The sequence below is a fragment of the Balaenoptera ricei genome, chromosome 12, assembly GCF_028023285.1.
Source record: "Balaenoptera ricei isolate mBalRic1 chromosome 12, mBalRic1.hap2, whole genome shotgun sequence".
In the NCBI taxonomy this organism is placed as follows: Eukaryota; Metazoa; Chordata; class Mammalia; order Artiodactyla; family Balaenopteridae; genus Balaenoptera; species Balaenoptera ricei.
The window spans coordinates 52641056-52660266 of record NC_082650.1 but is presented as its reverse complement, the minus strand read 5'-3'; the positions used below and the strand labels follow the sequence as shown (position 1 = coordinate 52660266).

The window sequence follows — 19211 nt, the reverse complement described above, 5'->3', positions numbered from 1 at the left end:
ACCAGAATCCCTAAATCCGCAGTGCTTAAGTCCCTTATATAAAATGGTGTAGTATTTTCATATAACCTACACACATCCTACCGTATACTTTAAATCATCTCTAGATTATTTATAATACTTAATATAATGTAAATGCCAGGTAAATAGTTGTAAATACAATACAAGTGCTATGTAAATAGTTGCCTGCATGACAAAGTCAAGTTTTGCTTTTTCAAACTTTCTGGAATTTTTTTTCCAGATATTTTCCACCTACGGTTGCTTGAATCTGCAGATGCTGAACCTGCAGATATGGAGGGCTGATTGTATATTGATTTATAGTTCATAAAGTGTTTTCATACATTATCCAAAATCTGAGCTGGCTAGTAAACTTAAAGTTATTTGGTACTTTTATGTTACTTGTCAGAAGACAATCACAGTAACCTTTGATTTCATGGGGAAAGAATCTGTCACTAGTGGAATTCGTAAAGGAAATTATGCTTCAATGTTTAAAGAATACTGTTACAAAAGGGAAAATTAAAAAGGGAAACCCTTGTAGACTATTCAGCTTTCTGGATGGTAGTGGTTGACAGTTGAGAAATTATTTCTTTGCTTAAGAAACACCTAAGTTAGAAAGCAATTCTAGTTTAAATTAATCTGAGCCACAAAATGGTCGATTGTTTTCAGTTTCAAAATTTCTTCTTAGCTGTTTTTGTGCTTTTACCTTTCAATATTTTTGTATTAGTGAAAGATATAGACTTTGCAGAAGGATATGCCAAAATATGACTTCCTATTCTTAAGCAAAACTGACAAATACCTTTTCTCTTGTTATCTTTAAATTGCAAATGTCTGAAGGCCTGTCATAATTGGATGCGTCATCCTGAGATTTAAACGCATGACAGTTTTTGAACGTGATTTGAAAAATGAACATGACTCTAAGGGAGGTAGGGCGGGGCTGGCAGAAAATGGGTAGTGGAAACAGAATTCGATTTATGTGTTCTTTTCAAATAGTTATTGATTATATACATAAGTAGCCTATGCTTCTCTTTCAGAACTTTGCAGAAAACACCATGAATGAACTTCTTGGCTGGTATGGCTATGATAAGGTTGAATTGAAAGATGGTGAAGATATTGAATTTAGAAACTATCCTACAGATGGAGAGAGCCGGCAGCACATTTCTGTTCTCAAAGGTAATGACATTCAATGTCCTTTTGTTCATGCAAACAAGGATTAACTATCTCAACCTGCCGGAATTGAGTTGCTCTGGGACTCCTTTTGTTCATGATGCCAATGGTTGATTTAAATGGACATCCCCATAAGCAGAATTCTGCAGAATATAAGAGCACAACATAAAACAAAAATAGACACAGCTTAATCTCCATCCAGCAATGGGAGAGTTAGCTAGACAAGGGCTAGCTAAGCACTGTGGTCCTGCCCACAAATTGATAGAAAGGGACAGTGTTGGCTAATTTCTAGTTTCCTGAGTCCTTCGATATATCAATTGTTAAGGACTGGTGCTTTCTGTTAAGTGAAATGTTAGGTTTAGATTTTCAGACTGTAAGAGACAATCATGGTTAGTTTGGTAATTTCTCCTCCTCCCCTTTTGGGTGGGAATTCTAAAGGAAAGCCCTATTTCTGTTTTCTGTTTGAAGTTTTCACCCTTGCCTCATCCACACAGCCTTGGATAGGGTAAGAAGAAGAGTAAGAGAGTAGTAGATGGTTGGGTCCTATATAATTCCATAAGAATGATCATCAAAGCCCAGCCAAAGAGTAGAAATTAGAAGGTTGGTGGAGTTGAAATAACACTGATTCTCCCGGTGGGTAGCAGTGCCTGATATTTCATGAAGTCTAGAACCATTGGTGGGTGTTGATCTGCATACTGAATTTATGAACCTAAATTTGGATAGAGTGTTTGTTTGTCAAAGAAAAGGAGTATGTGAAGAAGCAATCCATTTGGGGAACTTTAATAAAATGTGACTAAAACTAATTGTGTGATATAATTGGCAATTTGATCAGTATTTTCATTGCATTCAATATCTATTGGCATAAACTACCTGTTCATGCATTTTATTTCCAGTCTCTAAGATAGTGCTTTCCCTTCTTGTATGCCAAGCAATGAAATGTAAATGAGCTGTCCTGCAGGCATGTGGAATTGAACGTATGTGACAAATTTTATGTTAAGCTTGGTATGAAATTGTACACATCATGTTACAGAGATAGTATCATCAATTTCACTGTAAACGAAAAATGCAAGTCATGAGTTTATATTCTGTAAACTAATAGCTCGTTTAACACTTGGTCTAGGTAATAATCTTTACCTCTGGGGAACATGGAGAGAGTGCCAGGATATGCTATTGGAGGGAAAAAGTTGTTTTCTGTGGTTGAGTGTTGTTGTTGTTGTTTTTAATGATTCACATGCAAGGATAAAATTCACAAAGTTCATATCATTATAGGTTTTCTTTATGATCATTTTTGTTAATTTTTAATGGGTATTAATGGGTTAATTTAATGGGTCTACCCTGTGAAACAACAGTTTTTTCCTAATCATCAGCTTCTTTCTCATTGGTTCTTTTGATTATATTATCACTCAAGTTTACAATACAGTGGGACCTGGTTACAGTGCTACGGGGGCACTTTTTAAGCTTCTCCCCTGGTAGCCAGAGAGCGATGTCTGCTGTATATCACTTTGTACGTGGAAAGGGTTAATTGCCTCTCAATATTCTATGGGCTTTTACAGTGCTAAAATTCATCACCACAGTACAGTTGAGATGTTAGCTATCATAGTGGAGCAAATTATAAAGGAGCCCTTTGGAAATTTATGGTAACACAACTGAAAAGGTCCAGGATGGTCTGTGGACTTCTGGTAAAGTGTTTAAAGATTTGCAAGAAAAAATTTTTATTCCATAGCCATTTTACTTGAGAAGATGTGGTTGTAAGCCCTTTCGTCATATTGAATGTGATTTTCTTCTTTTACAGAAAATTCTTTGCCAAAACCAAAATTACCTGAGGACAGTGTTATTTCACCCTACAATATAAGCACAGGCTATTCAGGGCTTGCCACAGGAAATGGACTCAGTGACTCACCTGCAGGGTCAAAGGATCATGGCAATGTGCCCATTATTGTACCTTTAATTCCGCCACCTTTCATAAAGCCGCCGGCAGGTAAGTCAATACTGGGGTTTCCAGTGATAATGATTGATAGAAAATTGTTTTAACCGTCCTATGATAATTATTAAATGCTTAAGTTAATTTTGGAAAAGACTGTTTTAGGGACTTTGCAGCTAAGAAATGTTAGTGCATGTGTTATTTAAAGTAGTATTGTTTTGTTAAGCCAATCTACTATTGCTTAGGCTGTCAACTTTCAACTGACAATAAATTTTTCCTACCCCTGGCTACAAAAAAAAGTTATTTTCCTTCTCTGAAATCATCTGTTTAAAATAAAAAAGGATGAACTAATTTAAAAAATAAGATATATACTGCCTGGTTAGCAAGAAAAAAAGGAACCATGGTTGAGCTGGGTGGTGGTGCAGTGAGGACCATGTCTCCTCTGTGGGTTTTGCGAAGGAAGGGGCAATTTGTAAAGTGTGTGTGGCAGGCTTGTTCCCCAGCGTGCCTTCTTATAAATCCACTTAAGAAACAACCTAGGTTGCCCATCTCATACAGAGTTCTTTCTAATTTGTGCAAAGCTCTCTTTGAGAGCTTTAAAAAAATGGAGATCTGAATTTCATTTGCATGAAAATGTAATCAGTTCTTTTATATTTCCAGAAAATTAGATGGCGGTGTGTTAAGCTAGATGGCAATGGGCTGAGCATGATGTTGTATTGCAAGCTAGGTTACACTTACGCTCCACACAGAGAAAGAAGTTCAGTAATATTGTATCTGGCTTGCTGTAAAACGTCAGAATTAATGCTAGAATGCTTAATTGCTACACTGGTTATTTTTCTGTATGTTGAGTTGAACAATGATAAATACTGAGTTTTGATAGCAGTACTTATCATAACTCACTAAAGTTAGTGCTTGTATTTTTTTTAAGGAAGATAGGTGTTTGGTTATGTTTCCATAAATAGTGAAGATATTTGTAGATATAAATTCCTCGGCTTATATTATAGATATATTTGTACCATCTTCTAAGTGTTACTAACATTTTTCTTCATGGTATGGGCACATTCTTTTGCTTGGCCTATGACATTTTAGCAGCAAAAGTGTCCTTTCATACTGAGGGCCTCAGATATGTCATTAAAATCCATTTACCTATCAAAATCACTTGTAATCGTGTTTGTCTACTAAATACTAACATAATTTGTGTATCATATAAAGTTTGTCTTTCTAATGCCACTATTCTCCTTTGGTTTTATGGTGCAGAGGGACCCAAATTTATATCCTAAAGGTCAAACACATATTTTGCATAGGACAACTGGAGAGAAGGGTGACTAATTTTGTTAAAGGTAGGGTTCGTTGTTTGAATGTATGTCCAGTGGCTTAGGTGAGTGGTGATGATGATGAGGGTCTCAATAAAACAGTGTGACTAAGTGAAAAGAACACAGGCTTCACATTCAGACAGATTGTGTTCAAATCCAGGCTCTGTCATTTACCAGCTCTGTGAGTGTAGACAAGTTATATGATTTCCACATCTGTAAAATGGGGATCACAGTTTCACCTTATGGGGTAGTTGTGGCCATGAGATGAGAAAATGTATGTAAAGCACCAGCACAGTGCTTGCCACATGATAACCATTCAGTAAACACCATGCCTCTTGTTCTTTTTTTTTTCAGTCCTTATTCTGCCCCAGAGTTATCATGCACATAATTTGTGCAAAAAAAAGTGTGTATCCAAATGCAAATTCCCCTCTAAGATTTATTTGAGCAAAGCAAACAGCTCCAGAAATTAGCATAGCTGAGGCTAACATGAGTTTGGCATGCCAAAAAACCTGCCCTGGAGTTTCCTGCTGAGCCAGCCACGTGGAATTCAAGCACACAGCTCCTATTTAACTCTGATTCCACATCAGATCAGGAAATAAATATGCAAAGGATAGAGGCCAAAAATTGAGCCTTGTAAGTCTTAGATGTAGGAACTCTGAGGATTTAGAAGCCAGAGTAACTGAACACCAGTGGTTTTATGCTGTCTTCCATGGAACTCCAAGGCACTCATCTGTTGAAAACAGAATGTAGGGAAGCACATGTTTAATTTTCTGTATCTGCTCTAAGCCTTGACTCGATCCTACTCCAGGGTTCTATATGACAAGAAAAAGATACACAAAGGTTCTCTGCTTTCAAGGAGCTTACTCTATTATTCCCTAAGCAGAAACTTACAGGAGAGATGAATTTTGATTTAGTTATGTTATCTAGTGCAGGGGTCAGTAAATGTTTTCTGTAAAGGGCCGGATAGTATTTTAGGCTTTGGAGCTCTACTGTCTCTGTCACAGCTACTGAACTCTGCGGTGGTAGCAGAAAAGCAGCCATAGATAATACATAAACAAATGGGCGTGGCTGTGTTCTAATAAATCTTTATTTACAAAAAAGGCAGCAGGCAGGGTTTGGCTTAGGGACAATAGCTTGCTGACCCTAGCACTAGGGTAAGATTGGCAAACGTCTCATAATAACAGGAAGGTGAATAGAGTTTCTAAGAGTCAGGCTATGAGATTTGTCAAGGTGCTCTGTGTAATATCGTGAGGAAGGGACAGTGACAGGGCAGGAAAATAGTGGGGTTTTCAGGGTATGTGGTGAGCTCTGGCACATAATAGGTAGTCCACCAGTGTTTGTTGAATAAATGAATGAATGACTGATATTCAAATTCCTTTTGCACATGCAGAAGATAGTACAGGCTACTTTGTTGTTCACTGGGAAAGTGCTAGGATCTTGTCTGGATTTGTCTCAATCTCTCTGACCATGACCATAGCCTCTGTGACAGTGATGTGAGTACTTATCCATAGATAAGTGTAAAGTCCACAAATTATCCAAAAACTTCCATCTAGTTAATCATTTCAATTTTTCCTTTTGCTAAAACTTTTACCAGAGTTGTTATTCAAGGTAATCAAGTTGAGGGACACTCTGTCAATGGTCTAGCTGTATATAGGTTAATGGGGCATTTCTGAGGGAAACTAATAAATCATACGATGGCTAGGAACAAAAGGCCCCTTGGTAATCAACCCCTGAATAATTCAGAGTTGACTGTATCATGCAAGTGTCCACTTCTCGGGATAGGGAAGAAGGGGATTGTATGTGTGCTCTAGATTCCTGGAAAGAAGATAACGATTAGCGTTCAAATTATTCCTGTTATACTGGAAACCGGCTATGTGAAAATGCTAATAATACCTTATGTTTGTATTAAACCCTTTACAGTTATGAAACTCATTCAAATTTTATTATTTTATTTAATTTGATCTTTACAATAACCCTGGGAAATAGCATTTGAGATAGCATTAAATAAAGAACTGAAGCTCAGATAGGTTAAATGGCTTTCTCAAGGTCAGGTGGCTTCTAAGTACTTGAGTCAAGACTAGTACTGAGGTCTTCTGACTCCTAATCCGATATTCTTTTTAATATAAAGTTCCCCTGTCAGCGTATATATACGAAACTTCCCTAGACTGTATCAGAATAGGAGTATTTATTAATCTGCTACTTCAGATTCCTTAGTGACAAGGGATACAACTTGTTCCTGCAAAAGGTTATTTTTTCAAGTCCACATCCTTTGGGAGACTTGATGAGTTCTCTAACTCTAAGCATCTGTGGTTCTGTGAACCAGGATGACCTAGCAGTGGTAAACCCCCAGCTTGGTTTTAAAGTCTCGCCATCATGAAGCAAGTTGCTCCTGCTTCGTGGTACCAGAAGGCTCCATCTGGTCAGGCACTAGTTCCAGAGAGTGTTCCATGTGCTCAGGCAGGCTCACCACTGGATCCCATCCACATTTGGCAGCCAGTGGGCCCAGTGGAATACTCGTGATCGGGAACACAGTGATACCACACTCGCTTGGATTTCCACTCTCCTTTTGCACAGCTGCAGACAGAACTGTGGGGGTAGCTTATTTCTGGGCCTGGGGGATTGGTTTTCTGTTCCTGCACCCTTTTTCTTCCGAGAAGGGGAACTTCTTGCGCCTTGGTGATTACCACAAGCATTAACCCTGCTTCTGCTGCACACATTTGCATCCAATTTCATCCGATTTCCAAGGCTAAGCTGCCCTTCCCCCCTCAGAGACAGAATCTGGCCCTTGGTGTAGGGTTTGTGACATCACAGTCGTTACTATGGTAATAGACTTGTTATAAACATAGAATAATAGCCCTGCTTTTACTTTTTTCTTTTCCCTCCAAGCAAATGAAGGGAATCACCATGATCTTTAAATAAGAATCACAGACTTTTCTGCAGTGGACAGAATAAGGTTTTGCCATATAGAGTCACCATTTAAAAAAAACTATAAGAATATAATGATAAGAATAATATTAGAAAATAATAGAAAGTATCAACCAATTCTCTTTTTACGCAAACATTCCTTTATCCTTTCAGTTAGAATGAATATGAAAACCTCCTTCTTTGCTAATTTAAAAAACCACAGCGTGAGCATAGTCTGAAGTGGCAGAATATATATCAGCAAGAGTTTTGAAAGATAACTCAGGTTAATTACATTGTAACCTTGCTGTAATTCTTCTCATATTAGAGATTTTAATATGGGTTCAATCCTTTGGGACTTCATTCAGAGAGGGTTGTACCAGTAAAGGACTTTCAGCATGGATTGGAAGAGCTGTACAATAGTGAATCTCCATCAAAATACTTATGCCGGCTCTGGTCCCACGCAAGTTTGACTATTGAAGCAAAGCCATTCAAAATGAATTTTAAATACATTTTTTTTTTTTACAAAGACCTTATATTGGTCTTTATTGCTTTACAAGTGTAATAGCACCCAGTTCCACTGAGCAGACATCAGCCCTCTGCAGTGGTTGGGCAAGCTTGGGTTGCCTACTTCTGGTTAAAGTAACCAGCTGGGACTTGAACCAGGATTTTTTATCTCCTGCTCTTAGACTTGCTCCATGACAACATTTTGCTCCCAAGACTTTAAAAAATCAGTAAAACAATTAGTGCAATTTGTTTTTGTTCATAAGGTAAAGATGAAATGCAAAGACTTTGCTAGTGAAAGTTTCACTGAGCCCAGTTGCAGAAAACACTGTGTATCTAGGAAACAATATTTTAGATCTGAGTCTTTTGTCAGGTTTTTCCAGAGGCTTATAACTTGCCTATTATAAGTCCAGAATCCCTCTAAATCTCTGAATACTTTAAAATAAAATGAAATGTGAAAAAAGGAGGGAATAAACTTCTCTGGATGCATTTATATGGCAATTTTGAATAAAATGTCTCTTACCTCAAATGGTAAGTGACCTTATTCTTATTCCCCAGTATGTTCCCGTGTGTGAAGTGAAAGGCAGGGTCCATCCACACAGCACACACAGGTTTATGTGGAGGGACATGAGATTAAGCTTCTAAGACCAGCTTGATTTCCTTTGTGCAGGAGCGTCTTGCCTTTCTTGGAAAACAATGACCATTTCCTGTCTTCCAGGATGGTTTGCATTCAGTGAGCTTTCCAAATTTGTGTTCAGTCATAGTCATGGAAATGTGATATATTTTTTCAGGCAAATCTTGAAATTCTTAAGGGGTTATAAGAACTGGGCTCTAAGGAACCATTAGCTTAATTGAGAATATGGAAACATTCACGTGATCTGCTAAGCTCTATGTGTATAGCTGAGTAGCCCACAGTTAATAAGCATGTTACTTTTTGGCTCTTGTAATTCTTACATGGAGTTGTACTTGCAGGGAAGTGGAAATCAGAATGTGGTTTGCATTATGATCATTATTTATTTTATCTGTTATTCAATATTCTTGGGGCTTGCATATGAATGCTGTATTCCAAATAGCCATTGAGAAAACAGGATTTAATAAAAATTGCTTTGCCATTTATTTGTCCAACTTTTAAAATATGATTATTAAATAAAATTACCTAGAGTTAATGGGATTTGGATGACTTACTATTTATGTAGTAGATACATTTCTCAATAAAAAGAAGAGGTTCACTGAACCCTCAGATTTGGAGATTTTTCCAAACCGCTTAGGACAAGGACAGGAGGAATTATGGTGAATGACAAGAAGAGGAGTAGTTAGTAACAGTATTGATATAATCTCACCAAGCTAATATTTTTTGAGCACTTATTATGGGCCAGGCATTGTGCTAATAGATTATCTCATCTAATTTTCAGAAAGACTCTGTGTGGATGCTATTATTAACCTTGTTTTACAGATGAGGAAACTGAGACCCAGAAAAGTTAAGCAACTTGCCTGAGGTCACACAGGTAATAAGTGGCCGAGCTGGTAGCTGAACTTAGGCACAATGTCTCCTTAACCCGTATTCATACCACCTGATTATCCAAAACACTGTGTCAGTCTTTTAGTCAATAAGGTATTTACTGAATGTTCTTTATATTATACAAGATAATACAAATATATACAATATAAATACAAATTATATATATGTATATGATACAAATATATATATCATCCCTGATCACCAAGAACTTACAGTGTACTTGATATATAATCAAAACATTATTCTATTTGACTTTGGAAAGTATGAAATAATTTTAGCAGCATTTGGAAGGTGCATGGTGGGAGTAGAAGGGCAGTTAAAGTGGAGTAGCAGAAAGTCTATAGGCAGATACTCAGGAACTGTTATGTTTGTACAGTTGGGGAGAAATGGCATCTGAAACATAATGTAAGCTAGAGATAGTCATTTGAAATTCAAAGTGATAAAAAAGACACAAAATGAAGCCTTAAAATGTTAGCTACTATGACATGGGTCCTGTTTCATCTTTCTTTATACAATCAAGGGGTCTTGTAAAGGTGTAAGTCAAATTTCAGTATGTTCAGTCATTCTTAATGCCAAATGGAATGTGTAGTTTGAATGGTAGCATGATGTGGTGGAAAGACCACCACAGTAAGAACCAGGAGGCCTGGATTGTTAATGCCAGCTCAGCCATTTATTGGCTGTCTAATCTTGGATAAGCCACTTAGCCTTTCTGAGCCTCAGTTTCCTCGTCTGAAAAATGATGTAGTTAACTAAGGTAATCTGTAATTTCCCTACATTTATAAAATCTTCGTTTTGTGACTTGTATAGTGAAATGCCTAGATGATTTAATATTTGAAAGGGTCTATTTTAATATGTCATAATATGTATTTGTTAATTGATTGAATATATTTAAAGCCAGTTACCTATGTGTGTAGTTACAGCAGCTGAAATTCTGATGGAAGATTTATGCTACTTAGGACAACTTTCAATGATTGTTCATTTTTACTCTGAAAGAGTCACAGATGTAGAAAACAAACTTATGGTTACCAAGGGGGAAAGAGGAGGGAGGGATAAGTTGGGAGACTGGGATTAACATATACATACTACTCCATATAAAATATATGTAACTAGTAAGAACCTACTGTATAGCAGAGGGAACTCTACTCAATACTCTGTAATGACCTATATGGGAAAATAATCTAAAAAAGAGTGGATATATGTATATGTATAACTGTTTCACTTTGCTGTACAGCAGAAACTAACACAGCATTGTAAATCAACTATACTCCAATTAAAATTAATTAAAAAAATAAAATTTAGAAAAAGTGCTAGAAAGGTGAAATATGAGTATATAAAAAGACTGTATCACCCATATGTTATTAAACCTAATCATTTTGATGTTATACATAAGTTGTGATCACTGGAAGTAATTCCCAGAATTTCTGCAAAAGAGAAGTCACATTACGTCGAATTTAATTTACCAAAACAGGCACAGGAATGGATAGAAAACCTGAGTAGTCCTACATTTCCTGAGTAGTAAGGAAATTAAATAATTAAATCATTTTACAAAGAACATTCTAGATCCAGATAACTTCAGTGTTAAATTCTATCATCTAAGGAAAAAATAAAAACAAATTTAGAGAAACTCTCCTAGAGAATAGAAATCATTTTATGATCCCAGCATGACCTTGATCTCATCACATGACAAAGGCATAAGAAGTAAAAAATGATAATTTAATGTAATTAGATTACATTAAAATGGAAAACTTCTGTTTAACATGAACAATGATTCAAAAATCCTGAACAAAATCATAGCAAACCAAAGTCAGTGATATAAGCAGTAGGATAATGCATCATGTCTAACTTGGATTTTTTTTCTAGGAATGCAAGGTTGATTTAAATTTTGAAAATTAGTCAATATAATTAACCACATTAACTGAACAAAATAAAGCTCATACAATATTCTCAAAAGATGCAGAAACACAATTTTATAAAAATTTAACACAATTAATAATAAAAACTCTTGGAAAAGTAGGAATAGAATGAAACTTCCATAATGTGACAAAAAATATACACAAAAAACCTACAGCAAACATCATACTTAATGGTGAAATATTTAAAACTTTCCTTTTGAGATCAAGAATAAGATAAAGATAACCACTATCACTACTTCTGTTTAATTTTGTACTAGAACTCATAGACAATGTAACAAGGCAAGAGAAAGAAACAAAAAAAATAAGATTTGAAAGGTAGAAATGCTATTTTGTTTAGAACCTCTCTCCCCCACCAATGAACAAATAAACTATTATAATTAATGAGTGCATTTATCAGGGTCTAAACCCCCAAGTCAGTACCCCCAAATCCATTATATCTCTATATACCAGCCACACACACACACACACGAAACCTTAAAAATACCATTTAAAATAGCATCAAACCATCAAATACCCAGAGGAAAAAATCTAACAAAATGTGTGCAGGATTGTTACATAGAGAAGTATAAACATTATTGAGAGAAATGAAAGAAAACCTAAATCAATGAAGGGACACACCATGTTTATGGATTGGAGACTAGATATTCTAAAAAGGCAGATTCTTCCTAAATTGATCTATATATTTAATTCAATTCTGATAAAATTTCATCATAAAGTGTTGTGGAAATTAAAAAGCTGCTTCTAAAATATACATGGAGATGCAAAGGGGTAAGAGTAGCCAAGATTATCTTGAAGAAAAAAAGCAAAATTTGAAGACTCATACTATGAGATCTCAACATTTATTATAAGACTAGAATAATTATTAATTAATTAATATTATTAGTGTTAATTGTTGCTATTGTTGTTATTCTTCTTTTGACCATATTTAAAATTATCCTTCAGGAATCTATTGATCTATATTTGAGACATAAAAGAGGAAAGAACACTTTCTGTTTCATGTCAGTTCTCTTTTGGTTTAATTTTTGTAAAGAACCTTTTCTTGCAATTATGAAATATATACATTTTGGAAAAGTGCTTAAAACATAAATGTATCCTTTTACAAATAGTGATCCTTGTCTACTCACACCTTCTTTCCTCCAAGAGGTAACCACTTTTATGGTAATCATTACCTTTCTTTCTTCTATAGTTTAAACACCTCAGTATGCCTCCCTAAATAATATAGTTTATTTTTGCCTATTTTTGGACTTTAGATAATGAAATTATGGTAGCCAGCTTCCAAGATGGCCCCCAATTATCCTGACTTCCTGGTGGTGTCTTCCTACATTGAATCAGGGATGGTCTGTGTGACCAACTTCTAAGGCTGTCGTAAAAGGTTATTGCAGTTTCTGCTTAATTCTCTCACATTATTCACTCTGTGGGAAGCATGAGGAAACTTAAGCAGTCCTGTGAAGAGGACCATGTAGACAGGAACTGAGTCCTCCTACCAATAGCCAGCACCGACTTGCCAGCCCTGTGTCTGAACCACCTTAGAAGTGGATCCCCCAGCCTGAAATTAAGGCTTCAGATTACTGCAGCCCCCAGAGACCTTTGATTGTAACCACATGAGCAATCGTGAGCCAGAATTGCTCCAAACCACTCTCAAATATCTGATCCACAGAAACCATGAGCAGTAATAAATGATTTCTGTTGAATTAAAAAAAGACAATGAGATAATGACAAAGATATAAATATAAACCATTGCAATAGAATCCAGAAACAAATCTAAATTGATAACTTAATTTATGACAGATGTATTAGTCAGCTTGCGTTTCCATAATAAAATACCATAGCCTGGGTTGCTTAAATAACCAAAATTTATTTTCTCACAATTCTGAAGAATGGAAGTCCAAGATCAAGGTCATCAGGGTTGGTATCTGGTAAGAACTCTCTCTGTGAGTTGCAGGTGGTTGCCTTTTCCCTGTGTTCTTACATGGCAGAAAGAGATAGCAAGCTCTCTTGTGTCTCCTCTTATAAGGGCACTAATCCCATTAGACCAGGGTTCTACCCTCACAACCTCATCTAACCCTAATTAACTCTCAAATACCCCATCTCCAAATAGTATCACATTGGGAGTTAGAGCTTCAACTTGCATTTTGGAGGGACACATACATTCAGTCCATAAGAACAAAGGTGACAGTGTAGAGCAGTGAGGAAAGAATAGTCTTCTCAATAAATGTTCTTATGATAAAAAATGTATGTTGATTCTTTACACCATTCACAAAAATCAGTTCTAGATGGATTGTTGATCTAAATGCGAGAGTTAGAACAATAGAGCTTGTAGAAGAAAGCCTCAGAGAATATATTTATGATCTTGAGTAGGCCAATGCTGCTTAAATTATATACTACAAGCACTAACCATAAAGAGAAAGGTTGATTAAATAGACTCTATTAAAGTTAAGAATTTCTGTTGATTAAAAGACATCTTTCAAAAAAATGAAATGGCAAATCACTGAGTGGGAGATATGTTTATAAAACACGTTCCACAAAAGACTCACATTCACAATATATAAAGAACCCCTAGAAATAAAAAAGAAAACATCCCAATAGCAAAATGAGCAAAAAATATAAACAGGCACTTCACTAAAGAAAATATCCAAGTGGCCCATAAACATATTAAAAGTCATTCAACCTCATTAGTCATTAGGAAAATAAAATTTAAAATCACAGTGAGACATAGCACAGGGAGATCAGCTTGGTGCTTTGTGACCACCTAGAGGGGTGGGATAGGGAGGGTGGGAGGGAGACGCAAGAGGAAGGAGATATGGGGATATATGTGTATGTATAGCTGATTCACTTTGTTATAAAGCAGAAACTAACACACCATTGTAAAGCAATTACACTCCAATAAAGATGTTTAAAAAAAAAAAAAGAAACACAAAGATCCTCCAGGAGAGCCCTCCAATCTTTGTATTCTGCTCCACTTCAGTATTTACATGTATATGTTGTGATTTGAATACAGATATAATAATTGAAAAAAAAATCACAGTGAGATACCAGTGCACAAACATTAGAACGGCTAAAATGAAAAAGACTGACAGTACCCAATGTTGAGAAGGACACAGACCAACTGGAACTCTCATGCATTGCTGCTGAGAGTGTAAATCAGTATAACCACTCTTGAAAGCTGATTGCCAATATCTATTAATGCTGAACTAAACATATCCTATTATCCCATAATTCTATCCTAGATATATACTCAACATAAATGTCTGTCTCTCTCTCTCCGTATGTGTATATATATATATATATATACACATATATATATGTGTGTATATATATATATATATGGCCAAAAACATTTGGAAGAACCTTTATAGGAGCATTTATTTATAATAGTTAAAAACTGGAAACAGTTTAAATGCTCGTCAACTGTAGTTAACATTGTCTCCTAGGGGTTCCTTGGATGGGCTTAGGTGGGTGAGTGTGGGCCTTGAAGTTGAATGTGAAATTGTGTGTATATTACATATGCATAATTCAGAGAAAAAAAATCCTTGTCTCAAAAGATATTGAGTCCTTGACTTAAAGACCTAGGTTTCAAAATTTAAAAAAAAATTTAACTCCTTCTTGTCTTGATGTCAGCAACTAAACCCTAGAATGTAATTTTAACATTTTTATCCTATGTCTAGTCTGTCCATAGCTTTCTCACATGGAGTATTTAAAAATCTCATCATTCCTTATTATTAAGGAATTATCATCTATTTACGTGAATTATATCATGGTGAAGCCTAAAAATTAAGTTATAGGCATGAGATATAAATATCTCTCACAGTGGTCTACTTGAGAGCTGCTTTTGATACCGTGTAAAGTGGAGAGAAATGAAGGGGCACTGGGTGAGTGACAAAAGTAGGATACACATTACTCTACACCAGTGGTTCTTATCAGGGGGTAAATTTGCCCCCCCCCCCGGGGGACGTTGGGCAATATCTGGAGATATTTTTGGTTGTCACAGCTGGGAGAGGGGGTGGTACTGGTGTGTAGAGAGTAGAGGCCAGGGATGCTGCTAAACCTCCTACAATGCACAGGACAGTCCCACACAAGGAATTATCTGGCTGAAAATGTCCATAGTGCCATGGTTGAGAAACCAGGCTCTATAGTGATGACAACTCTGAGTATGGGACACCTCTTATGTGCCACCCCAGATCCTCTTGGCCCCATAGTGACTGCTATAGTGCTTTGACAGCTTAGGTGTGTGCATTCTGAAAGGACCTTGCCTCATGCTTGTGGCATATGTCCCTAGCTTCTTGCTCTGGGACTTCCCTGGTACGGCAGCACGAGTTTCGTGTAAATCTTTTTGGCTGCATGCCCACAAATGCGAACCAGAAATATAGGGGAATTAACACACTAGGTCAATGGGGCATAGATGTGATGAATAAATTCTTTCTCCTTTTTGTCCCCTGGGTAAAGAGTTATGAAATGTATGTCACATACTCCAAAGATTGTTCTTTATGATTGAATACCAGTCTTCCTTAATAGTGGCCAATTTAATATCACATCATTACATTGGCCCTTCATCCTCCCCAGGTTCACTCCCCTTGTCCCCACCACTACTTCCTGGAATCCCACGCCCAGTAAACCAGCTGCATGCAAATCTTCGTCTCAGATTCTGTTTTCTGGGAAACTCGGCATAAAATACCATGTGTGTGGAGCTCCACACTGAAAGATCAGAAGTCTATAATGGAAAATAATATAAAAAGTTAGAATTTTATAAACATTCATGTTTGTCCCTTTAAAGTGAAGCATACATATATAATAAAGGATTAAAAAGAGGATACCAGATTTGTGGTGGTGCAAATATTGGAGAGCTTAGAAAGGTCCACTTCTAAAATTGTCCCATCAGCCAAAGAATTTTCTAAGCCTCTTGTGGTAAGGGCAAGGGACAATAGTGGTGGCCATACAGAAGGAGAAAAAAGGAAGGAAATGAAGTGAGGGGTTCAAGGAAAAAAAGGAAAAAGATTACCCCTTGGCTGCACTCCTTTAAATGGATCTTGTTATTTTGAGAGATTTAGAGTCCTAGATTTTTAGTTAGAAGGGACCTAGGAGATCATCTAGCTAAATCTCCTCTTTTACAGATGAGGTAAATGAGGCTGGAGAGAGTAAATGACCTTCTCAAGGTCACTGAGTTGCTTTCATGGCAGAAGTAGGGACACCATCTAAACATGGGTTCTAAATCACACACCTCTGTGGTCCATGAGGCAGCCTGGAACTTTTCTTGGCATTCTATAAACTCTTTTTGGGGGTATGACCTAGCTAGGATTTTAGAACACCCTGCCCCAGATCACCAAAGAGCTAAGATGCTAATAGGAAATAAGAGGAAATGTCAACTCTACTTCCCTTTGCTTGTAGAGGGTAGATGTGTTTCTGGAATTAACTTAGACTTGACTGAACTGTTTGCAATTAATTATTTGAAGGTATAAATAAAGTTTGGTTAAGAGAGAGGAGTGATGGTGAAGTTGGTAACTCGTATTATTCTAGGGACATTCCCAATGCTGACTTCTCAAAGTTCTTGTTAAATTGAGAAGACTTAGTTCATGGACTTGGCCAAGGAGAGTGGAAATAACGATTGCATTCTGTTCTGGGGCTTTTCACTGGTGTTTCCCTCTAAGGTAACTTTGTTCTGAGTGATTAGCAAAGATGGTGCCCTTGGCTTCCTCCTCCACCCCCTGCCCCCACCCTGGACATCCAAACACCCAAGGTACATCTAGTAAGGATTCTGCTTTTTCTTCTCCTTATGCTGAGGCCCAAAGTCAGACATTTCATTCTAGTGAATAAGACAGATATGGTCCGTGTCTTAACTAGCTCACAGTCTGGTGGAGGAGACAGACATTAAAAAGAAATTTCAATCAAGTGTGTTGATGATCAAGTCCAGGGTGCTTTGGGATCTGACCAGGTTCAGGGTCAGGAAAGGCTTCCATAGGAGGACATTTAAGATATGGAGGAGCAATAGGACTGAATTGGTCAAGGATTTTGAGGTTGTGGGCGAGGGAGGAAGCAGCACATGGAAAGACTCAGAGGAGAGAGCCTCAAGGAAAGCAAAAGAAGCCACAGGCCCGAGAGTAGACAAGCTGTGAGACTGGCCTCGTCCTGGGAGCCATGGAGAGGCCATGCTGAGGAGTTCCAACTTCTGGAGGGCAGTGGATGCCACTGGAGGGTTTTGGGCAGGTGAGAGCAGTGATCAGACTTGTGTTTCACAAGAATTCCTCACCTCCAGAGTGGAGGGAATGAGCTAGATGGGAGTGAAATGGGAGGCCACCTGTAGTACGGGTGAGAGGTGTTGGTGGCTTCACTGGAACGGACAGCAGTAAACTCCATGAGGACGGGTCTCGTATAGCCTAGAGTAACGCCTGGTACGCAATTAGACTGGGTAAAGAGTAATTGAATGAATGAATGCAATATTATAAAAATATTTAGGAGGACCTGGTGATTAATCAGAATGTGGGAGGTGAAAGGGGCAGGAAAGATACCAGATTTCTGCTAGCAGGTAACTGCATGGATGCGTGGGCCAGGAACTGAGATGGGAAACACAGTGAAGGGACAGGTTAGGGGAAAGGTGTGTATGTAGCTTTGGACGTGACAGGTTAAGATGCTGGGAGGCAGTTGGAAATAAACTGAGAAGTAACTGTGTTGATTTGGAAATCTTCATCTTATGGATGGTAGCTGGAGTCACAGGAGTGCATAAATACTGTGGCCCAAGGGGACTATGCGGAGAGAAGAGAGGACTCTGAAAGGTTTCAGTGGGTGTGACCCTCCCCCTTTCCCACAGTGGGGCTGTTCTAGCACGTGATGTCCCATCACATTCCCAAGTAGGGATTGGCATGGGGCCCCTTCAGAGAGCCCCTCAATCATTAATCATTCTCATTCAAGAAATCTAAATGAATATTTTAAGATGGGAAGGTGAAGAGGGGAGTAAATTATCTTTTTGACAGTGTTCCAGCAGGTTCATCTTGGTTCTTTTAACAAACTTAGTTGAGTGAAGTTCTTCCCACTCTTCAGTCTGCTGAAGGAGACTGAAGAGGAGGGGCTGAGGAGGAGACAGTGGTGCTTGATGCGAAGGCTTTACCCTCCCCACGTGTCCCTTTGACCCCCTGGTCTCTAGCCTGTCAGTTCCCCTCCCCTAGGACGGTAGCCCCAGCAGGTATGCTGCTTAGTGGAACTGCCGGAAACGCTGAGAGGTGGGACTTGGTGTGCTGGTCAGTCACAGTGGGGCTGCTTACACCTGCTTTGTGGTCACCAAGAACACCTGGCTCCTGTGACACCCCCAGTGGTGACAGAGCCCTGGGAGCAAGCCTGGTTTTCCCACGGTCCTTTTCTACTGCATGTTGGCATTTTATGCTAGGGGCAGCCATGGAAACTTCCTTGAGGATTGGGATCGTGTCTGTCTTGTTTGCCAGCGTATTTGCAGCCCCTAGTATAGTGCCTGGCACAAAGTAGAGTAAATAAATGAATCCTTTGTCTACAATTAAGGTTTCCCCTCTGGGGAGATTTGTCAACCACTGTGGGGCCCATTAAGTGTAATTAATGGGACAGCCAGATTTCAGAAGGGGAAATGAGCCCTTCAGATAAGTAGTGGGTAATGGGTATACTTTTCCTGCGCTGAAGTCCTATATAAAGCAGCTTGACCCTTTAGTCCTAATATGCTGCTATTTGTGTTTCTTTGGAGATGATGCCCCTCTGTGCAGGGCAGGGGCTTGGAATTGCTTTTCCAGCAGTGATGCATGTGCTCGTGTACACTTTTTGACCTTGCTCCCTTGTCCCTAATCATGTGCATTTGTTGGCTAGATGCTGGGACTCAGTGTGTGGACTTTAGCCACGTGGGAGAGAAAGGTCCGGTGGAGAGCAAACCCATCATTGTCCCAGGGCACCTGAGATTGGACAGAGGGTCAAATCCAGCACTCAGGGATGGGGGACAAGAGTTTACTCAAGCTTCTTTTCCATTGCAACCA

General features: G+C 38.1%; 1 protein-coding gene across 3 annotated transcripts in view; it reads left to right on the top strand.

Annotated features, from left to right (window-relative positions):
• The window catches only part of SOBP (sine oculis binding protein homolog), a 156717-nt gene that overhangs the window by 12362 nt on the left and 125144 nt on the right, over positions 1–19211 (top strand). For all 3 annotated transcript variants that reach the window (XM_059941478.1, XM_059941476.1, XM_059941475.1), the window contains exons 2-3: positions 1029–1167; positions 2954–3139. In XM_059941478.1, coding sequence (XP_059797461.1) covers positions 1029–1167; positions 2954–3139 — 325 coding nt within the window. The remainder of the gene's footprint in view (positions 1–1028; positions 1168–2953; positions 3140–19211) is intronic.